This window comes from Phalangium opilio, unplaced genomic scaffold, assembly GCF_054372755.1.
Source record: "Phalangium opilio isolate 3A_F unplaced genomic scaffold, DU_Popi_V2 ptg000209l_1, whole genome shotgun sequence".
NCBI lineage: Eukaryota > Metazoa > Arthropoda > Arachnida > Opiliones > Phalangiidae > Phalangium > Phalangium opilio.
The window spans coordinates 14,041,452-14,057,868 of NW_028324217.1; the positions used below are offsets into that span (position 1 = coordinate 14,041,452).

Here is a 16,417-nt window from a genome sequence, read left to right on the forward strand (position 1 = left end):
CGGAGGTCATAGAATAGAAGTTATAGCCATAGAAGTTCCTTTCTTGTGTCAAGCGGTTACAACAGTCAATTCAATCGAAATCGAACAATTCACGAGGATTAGAAATCAACAACTCGCAGACGACCCCCAGGACTCGAACGAGAGAAGTACAAGTATTTTAGTTTTGATCGGAAGCGATTACTATTGGGACTTCGCCAACACCGAATTTCATAGAATAACGTCATCCCTGGTAGCACAAAATACACTATTTGGGTGGTCGTTACAAGGTCCCACAGACTCGGAAAGACTGTTAGTACACGCTTGCCAAGTAACGACACTTCGCGTCGGAGTAGAAGAAAAGAAAATAGACGAAATCCTCAAATCCTTTTGGGAACTTGAATCCATTGGGATTGATTTAAAGGCTGACACAATCCAAGCTCCAAATACAATAGTAGAAGACTGCAAAGCGAGCACGAAGTTTAATGGCGAGAGATACCAAGTCAATCTGCCTTGGACCACCGACAAGTCATTGCTGCCAGACAATTTTGAAGTGGCAGTGAAGAGGTTTAAAGGACTCGTAAGGAGATTCAAACAAGATCCCATCTTCTTGGAAGATTATCAGAAAATCATAAACGATCAACTTGAGCAAGGGATTGCGGAAGAAGTTGAAAACTCGGCACCTCCGGGGTCATTTTATATACCTCATCAAGGAGTTAGAAGAGAAGCGAGTACGACCACAAAACTCAGAGTCGTCTTTGACGCGTCAGCCCACGCAAGAGGAAAACCGTCCCTAAATGACTCTTTGTCAAGCGGAATCAACTTGAACGCCGAATTGATGGCTCTCCTATTGAGGTTCCGAAACCACCAAATAGCCATCACCGCCGATTTGGAAAAGGCCTTCTTAAAGATAGAATTGTCACCCGAAGATCGAGATTCAGTCCGTTTTCTTTGGGTGAAGATCAATAACAACAATCAAATTATCGAAGATGAATTTAGAATACTACGCATGACTAGAGTAGCGTTTGGCTTAACTTGCAGTCCATATCTACTGGCACAGACGATCAAGGTTCACTTAGAAAAGTATGACGCATCGAAACCAGAAATCAGAGCGCTTTCAAGGGATCTATACGTGGATGACTTAGTCACTGGAAGGGACAATGTCAGAGAAGCATTTGACTTATCCAATAACACAAGGGTAGTTATGGATGAAGCCGGGATGTGTATGAGAAAATTTAATTCTAACTCAAGAGAACTCAGAGCACTATAGGGTGAAGACCCGGACCAGTCAACCAAACCAGTCACGATTGAATGAGAAGTCGGTTCCAACGCTACCAAGGTTCTGGGGATAGAATGGGATCCAGATAAAGACGTAGTTCAATTTCATCTCACCAAATTGAGCGAAATTCTGATCAACTTAGAGAAAACGAAGCGTCGTGTCCTGAGTGCTGTAAGCCAAATTTTCGATCCTATGGGACTTTTATCACCATACACCTTACGCGCGAAGTTTATGTTCCAAAAGCTATGGACCTTGAAGTCAGGATGGGATGAACCTTTACCTGAGGAAATCAGAATAGAAATCACCAAATGGTACGAAGAAATGCCCCAGCTTAGAAAATTCGAATTGCGTCGATGTTACTTCAGCGACTTCAACGAAGAAATCGTAGACAAGACCTTGCACTGCTTTTGCGATGCCAGTCAAGCTGCATACGCCTGCGTTATTTATTTTAGATTCACAACAATCACGGGCAAAGTTGGCGTGTCTTTAGTAACCTCTAAAGCAAGAGTTGCTCCATTAAAACAAGGACCAACGGGAAGAGATGATCAAAAATCACCTAAACTAGTACTCACGCTTCCAAGGCTGGAACTAATGGCCTGCCTCTTAGGTGCACGCTTAGTTAATCACATCAAAAATGAATTTGGGTTAGAAAACATTAAGAGACACATGTGGACGGATAGCACAATCGTGCTACATTGGATCAAGGGATCATTAGATGGGTGGAAGCAGTTCGTGTCAAACCGAGTAGCGGAGATTAAGGAACTTACGGATGAAAAAACATGGTCACATTGTCCAGGGATATGTAATCCGGCAGACATTCCCTCACGAGGTAGCTCTGTTAAAGAACTGATTGCTGGGAATTGTTGGTTTAGCGGACCCGAATGGTTAAAGATGCAAGAATCAGCTTGGCCAAAAGACCCAACAGAAACCCCAAAATTGGAAGAAGTCGAGATAGAAAGAAAGAAGAATGTTCAAGTATTAACTCTCCATTGCTCAAGACCCCTCTGTCTTCAAACCCTCATAGACTTGAAAAATTACAGTAACCTGACCAAGATAGTTCGAATTACCGCCTGGATTTTTCGATTTTGCGACCGCACGCGTACGAAAACTAGAAAAAGAGGTCCTCTTCACGCTGAGGAAATTAATCGAGCGGAGAACAAATGGATCCAGTCAGTCCAGTTTGAAGATTTCCAAGAAGAAATAACGTCGTTGAAGAAAGGTCACGAAATAAGCCCGAGGTCAACAATTGCAAGTTTACGACCGATCTTGAACGAAGACAACCTACTATGTGTTGGGGGACGATTGAGCAAATCGTGCCTTTCATTTGAAGAAAGACATCCCGTCATAATTAGCAAGAAACATAGATTAGCCGAACTACTCGTTCAAAGAAGTCACTGGGAGGTAGCCCATAGCGGCATACAAAGCACGTTCACCCAACTAAGAGGGAGGTACTGGATACCCGCTGGAAAACAACTCGCTAAGAAAATAGTGAAGGACTGCATAGTTTGCAAGAAGTACAACGCCAAGCCTGGGCAAATGGTAACAGCACCGTTACCGAAAACTAGAACAGATTCCGTCCCGCCCTTCACTGTTATCGGTCTCGACTTCGCAGGGCCTCTCATGGTCAGAACGAAAACCGGAAGCGAAAAGGCGTACATTTGCCTTATCACCTGTGCCATAACCAGGTCCATACACTTAGAACTAGTACATTCGTTAAGCACTCCGGATTTCTTGATGGCATTTCGCCGTATGGTCTCACGACGAGGCCTTCCCAGCGTCATCTACAGCGATAACGCCAAAACCTTTCGAAAGGCTGACCGCGACCTAAAAACCCTCTGGAAGAATATCGACAACCAAGAAGTTAGAGAATATTTCGGAAACAAAGGCATTTCTTGGAACTTCATAGTAGAACGCGGAGAGTGGTGGGGCGGATTCTGGGAGAGGATGGTCCGTTCAACCAAGACCATCTTACGCAAAACATTAGGACTAGCCTCTTTATCCCACCAAGAGTTGGAAACAGTGCTTACGGAGGCCGAAGCGGTCATAAATTCAAGACCGATCACCTACAGTTTCTCCGAAGCAAACGAGCCCGAACCAATCACTCCTGCTCTTTATCTTACTGGCAAAAGGATCATAAGACTACTAAGACAAAAGGTCAAATTTGACCCCAAAGAACCCCAAACTAGGGAACATATGAACAAGCGCTTAAAACATAGATTAGCAGTAATGGACAGACTTTGGGTTCGTTGGAATCATGAGTATCTCATAGAATTGAGGTCAGCTCACCACAGTAAGCTGGTTCGAAAGGAAACATCAGTAAAAGTCGGAGCATAGATATATATACGGGTCTAGATACCCTACTGAATCGGGGAAAATACGGAGATGACAGCTAGCAGTCGACGCGATTTTCCCGGGGGAAGATACCTAGTGCGCCATCTATCGCTGAACTTTGAAAGCTAAAAAATTGGATAAATAACTTTTGCCAGCGGGCGTGCTGATGCTTTGCAATAACAGCTGATATTTAAAGAGATTTAAGCGAACGTTTGTTCAAAGTAAAACTATTTCCTAATCTGAAGGGGAGGTCCTCTTATTCTGTTCGTAAGTAAATCATTTTGTAAATAAAAATCTGTTGCTTCAAACCAAAATAGTTGATTTTTTTATCAAAGGCTTAAAATCATTGTTCTAGTGAATCAAGTCTTCTTCATCTTAGTTTGTTATATTTATTTAATTAATTAGACTATAGTCTGTCAAACGAAAGAAGAGCCCTGAGAAATTTGTCCAAATTGGTGTCGCCACCATCGACCCCATAGTACTTTATCAACTTGTTTTGTTTTGTCAATAGTCGTCTGTAATATAGTCTGCCATAAACAGATAGGCTTAATCGCAATAGAACCAATAAATTTTGCTATATATATTTAAAATGTTTATGTTTCATGATTTTGTACGATCATCGAGTATTAAAGAATAAAAAACAAAATTAACGACAAGACACCAGTTTTATCTTTGTTGAACTAGCATTGCAATATATTTTAATGGCATAAGTTAAAGTATTTGTCCATAAGTAGTTCAGCATCAAAGCGTCTTCAGTCCACGTTTTCATCAGAGTCTTCGCTGTCTTCTTGCATATTATTTTTAAGAGGTTCAATTGTGGTTTCGATGATGGGATCTTTTTCCCAATACTCATGCATTATATTCTCGGCGTGCTCTATTGCCTTACGCCAATTGGTGTCACACGTTCAATGGCCCTCAATGTTGCATCTTTGACCGTCGAGAGTTTGAAACCAGAATTCTGCTTCGCAACGTCGTTCTTCACTTGTGCCTATATTAGTTCAATCGGGTTAAACTGGCAATGGTACGGTGGAATCCTCACTACCATGTGACCTCTACTTTTAGCAACCTCGTCAATTTCGTACTTCAGGGTTCTGGACTTGTGACGCTTTATTATTTCATAAAAATCACGTCGAGAATATAATGCATGAGTATTGGGAAAAAGATTCCATCATCGAAACCACAATTGAACCTCTTATAATTAATATGCAAGAAGACAGCGAAGACTCTGATGAAGACGTGGACTGAAGACGCTTTGATGCTGAACTACTTAGACTTATGGACAAGTACTTTAACTTATGTCATTAAGATATATTGCAATGCTTGTTCAACAAAGATAAAACTGGTGTCTTGTCGTTAATTTTCTTTTTTATCGTAAAACATCATGAAACATAAACATATTAAATATATATAGCAAAATTTATTGGTTCTATTGCGATTAAGCCTATCTGTTTATAGCAGACTATATTACAGACGACTATTGACAAAACTAAACAAGTTGATAAAGTACTATGGGGTCGATGGTGGCGACACCAATTTGGACAAATTTCTCAGGGCTCTTCTTTCGTTTGACAGACTATAGTTAACAAGGTTATGTAGTTTTTATTGCCCTTGAAATAAAGCCAGTTTTGAAAGTTTGTGTGTGCCTGTCCTTTCAACTGAAGATTCTTATCTTTCGCCAGTTTGAACCATAGATATATAAAAACTATTTATTTCACTTAAGAACATAATTACACGTATAAAGGAGATCAAAAATATGTAAAGCTATTTGAAAAATTAAGCCTAATTTGAATTTCCCGCGCTTTCCATATTCGAATTTTTCGTTTTTTTGTTTCTTGAAACTCTCAATAGATGGCGTTTGGATCTAATTCCCCCGCCGTAAAGCGTCGACTGCTAGTTCTCACCTCCGCATTTTTTAAAGGGCCTAACAGAGGGGAAGTGTATCTAGACCCGTATATATATCTGTGAGTCGGAGACGTTGTATTGATTCACGATGAGAAAGCACCTAAACACCTATGGAGGATGGGTGTGATAACTTGTTGGGTTCCCCGCGGGGCTTATGAACTGATTAGATTAGCGGAGTTGTGTAAATGAGAATTCGAGTTTTTTACTTAAAACATAACATTTATTATTTCCTTATCGTCATATAATTATACATCGTCATTTGGTTACATGATAGTTCTGCCCCGTAGCTAGTGAGTGACTCCCCCTTATTACCGGCAGGGCCTCGCTATTTATAGTGGTAAGTTAAGGTGGTGTTCTCTATCATTACAAACTGAATCAATTAATCAAATAATTTCATGGTTACAACATAACTGAAACCCAAATGGGCAGGGATGACAAAATTAGGTCTTGCTTAGTGCGAACCCCCAATCATAATATTATCCGTAGGCCTATACAATTGTTATATCCTCTAGAAATTACTGATTAAATATTCTAAAGCGTTAAATTAAATTTATCTTAAATAAAACTTTGGATAAACCAAATTGTATTTCGGGGGGAGTGTAAAAACCCTAACGCTTTAGCCTATAATAAAAAATTAAGACCTAAAATAATAATAAAAAATCTAAAAAAAGTGTAATAATAAAACTGAAATAAATGTCATTCGCGATTAAAAAACGAAACTGTAAAAAATGAACATTAACAGTTGTATATTGATAAGATTTAAAAATTGGCAACAAAAAAAAACAATTTAATACCTACGGAGAAGGGGGCGTTCTCTTGCTCACGAAGGAAAAATGATTTGTAAAATCAGTCATTTTTTAGAAGCCGCGCAATCAACAACTACCATTTAGAATTTTAGAATAAATAAAGACAAATTTTTGTTAAAACGACTCGTAATCATTTTTAGTTCGCGAAATACGACGATCATAGTTAGCCGAAACCACTCGAATCCGCGGTGTTTCAGTCCGCCGAAATAGCTCTCCCAATAGAAAAAAACGGAACAACAACCTCACTCCAATTAACACCGGGACAAACAAATTAAGAGTGGCCGAAATCAAAAAGACGGCCACAGTACTTAAGGTTTTTTTTTTGGGTGATTGTTCTTCGATCCGTCCGGATAATTGGCACAAAGTTCATACACAAATATAGTTCGCTTTCGAGATTCCTGGATGAGCGTCAGGTCTGTTGCAAGTTTAGATTTGTCCTTTGTTCCTGGTCGTCGGCTTGGAGTCGGTGAGGTTGCAAAGCGTGATGGGGTCCTCGTTGATTTTTGGTTTTCTCCTGGCGAAAAGCACTGTGAGTCCTGGTTTAGGGTTCTTCAGCTCCGAAGGGACTGGTTGGTGCAGGTTCTCTGGTTTTTCGTCTTACGGTTGATTTTCTCAACGTGGTCAGCTTTAGCGGTTTCCTTCTAGTCGATCGGGGTTTTGTTTTACGGGTTCATCGGCAGCTCTCGTACTTGAATCATCCGAAGGCTTGCCCGGCGCCTCCACCAATTTTGTAGCGCGGCTTTAGGTGCGTGAAACGTTTGGGGACGTATAGCGATCGCGCGTACAAAATAACATAACTTTTCTTAAGTTTAATAAAATAAAAAGTTATTGGTTTACATTATAGAGATAGAGCTAAAGGGAGTCAACCTCTCCTTTGCTCGTTGCAAACAAATCTCATCTTCTCGGGTCTCTTTTTCTTTCCACCCCGAGAAGATTTTACAAAAACAACCCTTTGTGGGTCTTGGGTAGCGGGTTTGCACGTGTCCACAGGTATCCGCGTGGTCTTTGGGTTTTTCTATTTTCGTTCACTGCTTCGAAAATAGAAAGCGGGTTTTCTTCGAGGGGAAGGATAGTTATTATTTGGGGGTAGGGCAGTTGCCTAAATCCGGTGCTACAAGAAGTAATAGCAGGTTCAGTGATGACCCCTTTATGAAGAATTTTTATTTCATTATATACGTTTCCGAAACCAAAAAGTAAATATGAAAAATGTAAAAAATGGATAATCGCGTGTGGAAGATCAGATTTAACTACGGATTCTATTAAAAGTAAACATTATGTATGTTCGATACATTTTCCGGGAGGTCTGGGGCCAACTGACGGGTTTCCTGATCCAGATGAATTTAATGATTCTGGTGCTAGTGTTTTGAATGTGAGTATTAATTTTCGCTTCAAAATAAAATGGCAGTAGTTAAATGCAATAACTCATCATAGGTTAAGTCAGTGAATTTGGTCAAGCAAAAAGATAACCCTCTGGATCTCTCTTTACTAAAACCAAATGATGTCATAGCGTCAAGACCAGCCCTAGCCACATTACCGAAAATGAAGTATAATTTGCATTCTGTCCAAAACTCAAATCAGAATGGTAGGTGTATAAAATACAAAGTAAATTTTAGAGGGACTTTTCTTATACCTTTTTCTATTAGATTTCAACGAAAATTTTCTACTAACACACATGAAGGAGTTGGTACGAAGGACCTCCAAATGTATGGATTCTTGCAAAATGGATGATCCTGGGGACAATGTCAAAGATGTAATTACCTTCATTAGTAGCAACCCTGATGAAATAAAGATAAACAATGATTTTATAAAGATCTTGACCATTTTAAACGAGCATCGTGTACGTGACAAATATGAATTCCTCATTAACACTCAAGAGCTTCGTGAAAAGATTGAATTGAAGGATGAGACTATAAGATCATTTCATTTAGTTACGGGATTCAAAGAATTGCCCATTGAGAAACAATACCTGATTGTAAACAATTGGCTAAGAAGATTTTTTGTTGTACTTCAAATCAAATGGGTTGAGCTAAAGCCAGCCTCTAGTCAGCCTGATACTAAGGTTTTAAATGAGGGAAGAAGTTCTTTGTGTGATAAACAAATAAAGAACAAAGAGGATAAAGTAGTGCACCATTTAGGAGGATATATTTTGAAAAAGATTTCCCTTCACCCAATTTTTAGAAAACTGCATTGATAAAGATGGGGATAAATCTATGGCTTTTTCTAGTTGGAGTGAACGGTTAACCAGGTGTGGGTTACTGATTTTGAAACCAAAAGCTTTTGAGCTTTTCAAAGTCATGAGTCAATTAGTAGCTCCAATTTTTGAAAAATCCATATTGATTGATAACAAAATAAGAAAGGAAAATGTTTTAAATGCCTTGAAATCAAAGCTAGTAACAGACAGGTGGGATGCTTTATGGGGAGAAAAATACTACGATAATAAGGAAAAGTGTTTTAAACTAGTCATTGATACATTATGTAATTGTAGAGGCAAGGCCATGAAAGACTTTTATAAAAGGGAACTTAGCAAGTCAAAAAGTGATATTCTCGGGTTGAGAAAAACTCTTAAAGAGAACAGCGAAAACTTAAAATAATTCCCAATGTATTCCTAAATTTACTTAAATATGATCTCAAATAAGTTAAAAGCTTGTCATTTTTAATCAAAAACTAATTCTGTGATAAAATATGATCTGAAATAAGTTCAAAGTTTGTCATTTTTAATCAAAAACTAATTCTGTGATAAAATATGATCTGAAATAAGTTCAAAGTTTGTCATTTTTAATCAGAAACTAAAAATTTATTAGGCAAGTTTAACCTTTTTTCTCTTAAGGCTACAATTTCCATTATTCGGTTTATTAATAAGAACACGCATAATTTAAAATTTTCTTTCGCTGTAGCTATAAGCCAATAGAGATGGATTTTCGTGACTGTCAACAGCCCTTCGATGCTTTCCGAAATGTCTTTCTAGAGGATCCTGATTAAATTTGTCTGTTAAGACAAACTTAGCTCCTTTGGTTAACAAAAATTTTACAGCCTCAACCATCGAGCATACTAAATAAATTTTCATTATTATTCAACAACGCAATAATGGATAACTTGTATTCTTGTAAAGGCCTTTACCTGTTGTATGAATTCCTTCAATTGTTTCCCTGCTTAGTTGCATCATATTCTTTCCCTCTTCTGGTACATCAGCTTCATTGGCTTCTTTCTCTCAATCTCGCAAGTATCCCAAAAATGAGTCCAGTAGCCACTAATAAATAAACAAATAAATAATTAAATAAATGCATATCCTTGAAATAAATTTTATGTTTTAACTTACAGTAAATCTCCAATCATTACAGCCTCTGAATGGCTCAATATCAGGATTTCTTGTGAATTTTCCTTGAGATATATTTCGTGAATTCATCATATCAAAGAATCTATTGAAAATCTTTATAAAATTCACGGTTTCTGATGCTTTTTCACCTACTAATTCATTTATTGCCTCTGCAACAGTGTTACTCAGTACTTGAGTTGCAACTCTGACAGCGTTGATTCATTTTATTTTCAACAAGACCACCACAGTTTCTCGAATAGAGGGTCCTAGTGTATATATTTATGAAACCAAGTTTTTCATTATAGTTAGTTTCCCCTGAATGAAAACTAGTACCATTACAAATAGTCAATAAATTGATATGATCCAGGAAGTTAATTAAATCGCTAAGCTTTGAGATAGTCTTGGGTATTATTTCTAATCTCAATATTGAAGAATCTTTAGAAATTGGTTTTCCATAAACATAAATCTCAAGTTCTAATTTTAAATTGATTTTGATTTCAATAGCACATACATGTGGGCTGTTCATTTTAAAAATGCTCAAGCTTGAGTCTTCATTCCGAGAAATAGTCCATTTTAGTTCTTCCACTCTGATAAATGCTAAATTTTCAATAAATTTCTTCAATAGATCTGTTGCATCGGTTATAACCGATGACAAAAGTTCTTTATGCAAAACATCAAGGTTTGCAATTGGGGAGACATACAAAGACGGTGCATAATCTCCAACTTCACATTCATCATTGCTTAAATTAGGATTATTAATGACAAAGCTGAGTTCACCAAGACTTATGCTGTGATCGTTGACACCATTCAAGCTGGGGTCATCAAAATGGTGGCTGCAGGTTTCATTAACACTGGAACTGCGGGATTCAATGACGCTTAGGCTAGTTTCGTCCGTTCTCAAAATGTGATCATTAAGGCTGCGTTCACTAACACTTAAAATGGGTTCTAAAACACTAAAGACCGTTTCAGTGGCACCCAAACTAGGTTTTTCAATGGTTGTAATGTTTCTTCGCTATTTAACCTTGAATCACTGGCATTACTTTCTATAACCAGTTCGTCAGTTTTACAGGATAAATGTGTGTCATCAAAACAGAAGTCATGATATGGTATTGGGTCAGGATTTGTATCAGTTGGACCAGCGCCACCAAGAAAATGAAAGGAACAATTTATTTACAAAATTAATGTGTTTAATTGAAATATATTAGTTTTATACTTTATATTAATTCGGACTCACCTGTTGCTGTTTATTTTTTCTAGTGTTAGGAGCTGGGGTCTAGAACATGCCGCAATCCAGCGTTTACATTTACTTAGCTGAGTCTTGGGTTTTGGAAATGGAAGATAAATAGTCCTTCCATATAAGCTTTATGTTTATATCTGTTGTCATTTTTGCAGCCTTTATAAGAACAATTCTTTCCACCCATCACAGTCAAAAGAGTTAAAACTTAAAACTAGAAAAGACGGTTAAAAGCGTCTGCATTTAAGGCTCATCCAAAGCGCGTACAGAGACAGAGATACGCTGTTTAGATCCGCCTCTACTACTGCGGCGCCCCAGTGGCGCCTTAAGTCAAGTGGAGGCCTCAAGCGGTAACCATTTTGGGGCCCCCAAACTCAAGATATTAAAATTAAATAGTAGTTGTAAGAAGGAATTTATATAAGAAGGCCTAAAATAGCGTCCGGTGCGCGCATGGTAGTCGACAATCCCCCCTTAATGGGTGGGGGGTGGAAAAGGAGCCGGGACTTAAAATTTTATCTTATATCGTTTTTTTGGGTTGCCTGAGAGCGCTCCGAGATAGCTTCAAATTTACGTGTTACGTCATCGCTCTAGCTCGGATGACCGAATGTAGTTGCTCCGATTGAAAGACAAAAGTTTTTTCAGAGAGGTTTTGTGACGTCTTCAGGCGCTCCGTCTCTAGACTCGAAGCGGTTGGGATCAATCCGGGAGTTAGCGACTGGGTCATTGTAAAACGCGCCTGTTGTAATATTAGTTCCGAAATAATCACGAATACTCTTCTTTAAGTTTAAAAATGAAAATTTTAATGTTTCGTGAGGAAGTACACTGTAAAAAATAAGCGTACTTTGGGCATTCAAAAATGATAGTGGCCGTTTAATTTTGAACAAGCCTCTATTGACGCGTTCACATTTAACCAGAGACATTCAATTTTGAACAAGGAGTGTTTTAGGCATTCAAAACCAACCATGAGCATTCATTTTTGAACAAACTACCGTCATATCGATCAAAACTTAACTCTAGCATTAATTTTTTGACAGCTTATATATTACCATCCAAAAATGAATCCTTATCCCATTCAATTTTGAATAACCGCCTTGCGCTAATGAAGTGTTCAGATTTAGTCGTTTTGGCGTTCTAATAAGATTGAAATAGTATTAGTATTAGTATTAAATCAAGAGCGTTTTAAACGTTCAGATAAGGACTTTTTGGCTTTCAAACGAGTGCATTGTGGTTGTTCAAACGAATGCGATATGGGCATTCAAACGAGTGCGATATGGGCATTCAAACGAGTGCGATATGGGCATTCAAACGAGTGCATTATGGGCGTTCAAACAAATGCGATATGGGCGTTCAAACGAGAGCGATATGGGCGTTCACACGAGAGCGTTATGGGCGTTCAAATGGAATTTTTTTGGCTTTAAAACAACACTCTAAGAAAAAAGCGTTTAATGGGTATTCAAATGTGAACGAAATTGTTCAATCGCAAAAGGTGTGCAAAACAAAATTAATTCTGCCCTAAAATTACTTGATTCCACTGCTCTAAATTTGTACTACAAATAAATCTTTCATTAAAAATACAATAACTTCTCAACAATTTACTATAACTTGTTTATTTACTGTGAATTAAATATATATTTGTCTGTATAAACATAATTATACAATAATATCAAAGGAAATGTTACGGATTATTGCGTATTTCACCTTTACCTTATGTTTACATAGGCCTTCAAATAGTTTGATAATGTAATTTATTGCAACGTTTTAATCGGAAAGAACTTGATAATGAACACTTTCCTTAAGTGCAGACTTTCTTCATATAACTGAATTATTATTTAACACAACGATTGATGTGTTTCAAATTTACCAGCCCTCAGAAGATGTACAAGCTTTAAACGCATTAGATTTCTTACTTGTCAGTATATTTAATATAGTATGCCTTACCATAACGCATTCAGCGATGAAATTTGAAATCATATTTCAAATTTCAATGCTTCATCAAACGCTTGTCCACCATATATTATTAAATGGTGAACTGCTCAATTTTGAACGTAAGCAATTGAAGATGAACGCTTGATCAAACTCTCCGATGTTGCTCAGTAATGAATGCATAAATATTCAATATTAAACGTTTAATTTTCCAATTAAATTTGAGCGGTTTTGTGCTTAAATTTACAAGATATACTTACCTCTTACGCACCGTTCAAATATGAATGCGTGAGCGTATAATTTTGAACAATAGAGTTCTGTTCAAATTTGAACGCAAAGAAATTATTCAAATTTGAATGTTAAAGCGTACCACCACAGTGTCGGGGCTACGCACGCCTAAGCATTCAAAGATGAACCTCACTTTTTTTACAGTGTACATCCTTCCACTCGCGCTCTTCTTTTTCTTCAACCTTTCTTTCTAGAAAAAAACTAGCTTCAATACAAAAAAGGGGTATGGAGAGAGTGTGACTCAGAAAATTTTCCAGTCCATAAGAGAGAACGTTTTCTCTCCCAAAACCCCGCGACCTCCGTAAAGTGGGGTTTTTTGTCCTTTCGACCACCCTACACGTTATTCAGGAGTCTTAATATCCATCTACACTCATATGGTTGCAACAGCGCCGCCGTCTCGGAGCAGCTCGTTTTAACCGCAAAGAAAAACGCTACATGTTTTCCACGAGTCTTAGACTCCATCTACACTCTTATGGTTGTAACAGCGCCGCCGTCTCGGAGCAGCTCGTTTTTAACGCAAAGAAAAACGCTACATGTTTTTCACCATCTATTTCTTTTACCTTTTCGTTAAGCCTTGGTTTGGTTTTTGGAACTCACGAAATCATTGGTGTATAGTCCACTCGATTCGATTTAGAAACAATTACAGAACGAACGATTTTCACATAGAGACACATATTCAAAATCCATCAAGATAAGTTCAAAACCTTTAACTAACTTGTACGTGACAATTTAAGGCAACCGTCGTAAAGTTACAGCAAAGAGGAGAGAAAGACGGAGAGAGAATCGGTATAGGCAGCCGTGATCCATGCGTGGTGAAAACGGGGTTAAATATACGGTACACCGCGGCACCTGAGCGCAGCTTTCTCGCGCATATTTAACGTAGGGGATGACAGAGATAAGGCGAGGCGGTCAATCCCCCATGCGCAAAGGATGTGCGTCCTAAAACTAAACGTACCGAAAAATGTTTTTACTACCCCCCTATTTTCCCATTTTTCGGCGGATTTTATAAAGCGCGATTCTATCTCTCTCTCTCTCTCCTCTTTGGTTTCGGCACCGCAGGCAGCCTCCATTTTCTGTTTTCTTTCCTCGAGGTTTGCTTTTTCTCTAGTCGGAATCATTCGCGTCCGTATAACCTATCCCCATGGGATCCAATGGGAAAGCGCAGAGCAATGACGGGCATGAAAGGGGTGGGGCTTACTTGCCCACTGACACCGGTGTAAGAGCAGAAGCGTAAAATCTCTCGACTTGGGTCTTCTTATATAAATAAATCCCTTCTTGGTAAAATACTGAAAGGGAAAATATTCGTCATTTAGTTCCTTTTAAAACTATAAGTCTCTTCCATTTTTTACTTTGAAAAAAAAAATTGTTAATGGAAGAAAATTAATTCTGCTCAATTCGGGGCCCCATGGCATCCCGGGGCCCCAAAGCGGCCGCTTAGTCCGCTTACCGTTAAACCCGCCACTGCGGCGCCCAAAGGGGATAGGTTATACGGACGCGAATGATTCCGACTAGAGAAAAAGCAAACCTCGAGGAACGAAAACAGAAAATGGAGGCTGCCTGCGGTGCCGAAACCAAAGAGGAGAGAGAGAGATAGAATAGCGCTTTATAAAATCCGCCGAAAAATGGGAAAATAGGGGGGTAGTAAAAACATTTTTCGGTACGTTTAGTTTTAGGACGCACATCCTTTGCGCATGGGGGATTGACCTCCTCGCCTTATCTCTGTCATCCCCTACGTTAAATATAAGCGAGAAAGCTGCGCTCAGGTGCCGCGGTGTACCGTATATTTAACCCCGTTTTCACCACGCATGGATCACGGCTGCCTATACCGATTCTCTCTCCGTCTTTCTCTCCTCTTTGCTGTAACTTTACGACGGTTGCCTTAAATTGTCATGTACAAGTTAGTTAAAGGTTTTAAACTTATCTTGATGGATTTTGAATATGTGTCTCTATGTGAAAATCGTTCGTTCTGTAATTGTTTCTAAATCGAATCAAGTGGACAATACACCAATGATTTCGTGAGTTCCAAAAACCAAACCAAGGCTTAACGAAAAGGTAAAAGAAATAGATGGTGGAAAACATGTAGCGTTTTTCTTTGCGGTAAAAACGAGCTGCTCCGAGACGGCGGCGCTGTTGCAACCATATGAGTGTAGATGGTTATTAAGACTCCTGAATAACGTGTAGGGTGGTCGAAAGGACAAAAAACCCCACTTCACGGAGGTCGCGGGGTTTTGGGAGAGAAAAACGTTCTCTCTTATGGACTGGAAAATTTTCTGAGTCACACTCTCTCCATACCCCTTTTTTGTATTGAAGCTAGTTTTTTTTCTAGAAAGAAAGGTTGAAGAAAAAGAAGAGCGCGAGTGGAAGGATGTACTTCCTCACGAAACATTAAAATTTTCATTTTTAAACTTAAAGAAGAGTATTCGTGATTATTTCGGAACTAATATTATAACAGGCGCGTCTTACAATGACCCAGTCGCTAACTCCCGGATTGATCCCAACCGCTTCGAGTCTAGAGACGGAGCGCCTGAAGACGTCACAAAACCTCTTTGAAAAAACTTTTGTCTTTCAATCGGAGCAACTACATTCGGTCGTCCGAGCTAGAGCGATGACGTAACACGTAAATTTGAAGCTATCTCGGAGCGCTCTCAGGCGACCCAAAAAAACGATATAAGATAAAATTTTAAGGCCCGGCTCCTTTTCCACCCCCACCCATTAAGGGGCGATTGTCGACTACCATGCGCGCACCGGACGCTATTTTAGGCCTTCTTATATAAATTCCTTCTTACAACTACTATTTAATTTTAATATCTTGAGTTTGGGGGCCCCAAAATGGTTACCGCTTGAGGCCTCCACTTGACTTAAGCCGCCACTGGCCCAAAGAACTTGGAGGCTTATATGTTCCAAGTTCTTTGGCGGCGCCTGCGCCGAAGCTTTCAACGTTGGTGATAAACTCGGGAAGGAGGGGATGAAAAGGGGGAAGTTAGGATTTTTCAACGCGCGCTCTCTTTAACACTATAGGACCCTTCCATACACTTCTTCTTCCATGACTGAACGTTTATTTCTCTCTGTATTGCGTTTGATGATAGTTTCCATGATGGCGTCTGCTACATATCGTGGATTGAGTCGAAAACGAAAACTTAACTGTTGTTTTTGTTATTAAATGAACTATCTAACGATGATGAAACGGAATTTACCTTAATTCCAGTTGATTCGAAAAGATTTAAAAAGAAAAATGTGTTATTGTTTAAAACCTTGCGCAAATTGCTTTACCCAAGTAGTTTAAAATTAGCTAAAGTAGTAGCACGCAATAAGAAAGCTTTTACCAATCCTGGGCCATTTTGAAAAATTGTGGCCAGAAATGTAAA

At 38.8% G+C, this 16,417-nt stretch overlaps 2 protein-coding genes across 3 annotated transcripts in view; both read left to right on the plus strand.

Annotated features, from left to right (window-relative positions):
- The window catches only part of LOC149620758 (uncharacterized), a 53,797-nt gene extending 47,383 nt beyond the window's left edge, over positions 1-6,414 (plus strand). Inside the window, exon 3 of the mRNA XM_089854183.1 lies at positions 5,435-6,414. Coding sequence (XP_089710309.1) covers positions 5,435-5,551 — 117 coding nt within the window. The 3' untranslated portion in view covers positions 5,552-6,414. The remainder of the gene's footprint in view (positions 1-5,434) is intronic.
- Positions 6,415-6,562: 148 nt separating this feature from the next.
- On the plus strand, positions 6,563-9,159 carry LOC149620760 (uncharacterized). 2 transcript variants are annotated; one of them, XM_089854187.1, is made up of 3 exons: positions 6,563-7,876; positions 7,938-8,044; positions 8,105-9,159. In XM_089854187.1, exons 1-3 carry the CDS (start codon positions 7,834-7,836, stop codon positions 8,483-8,485), a joined length of 531 nt encoding a protein of 176 aa, XP_089710313.1. In that variant the 5' UTR covers positions 6,563-7,833; the 3' UTR covers positions 8,486-9,159. The 2 variants fall into 2 exon arrangements, with proteins under 2 accessions (XP_089710313.1, XP_089710312.1); XM_089854186.1 differs by having other exon boundaries at positions 7,938-9,159.
- The last annotated feature ends 7,258 nt before the right edge of the window (positions 9,160-16,417 follow it).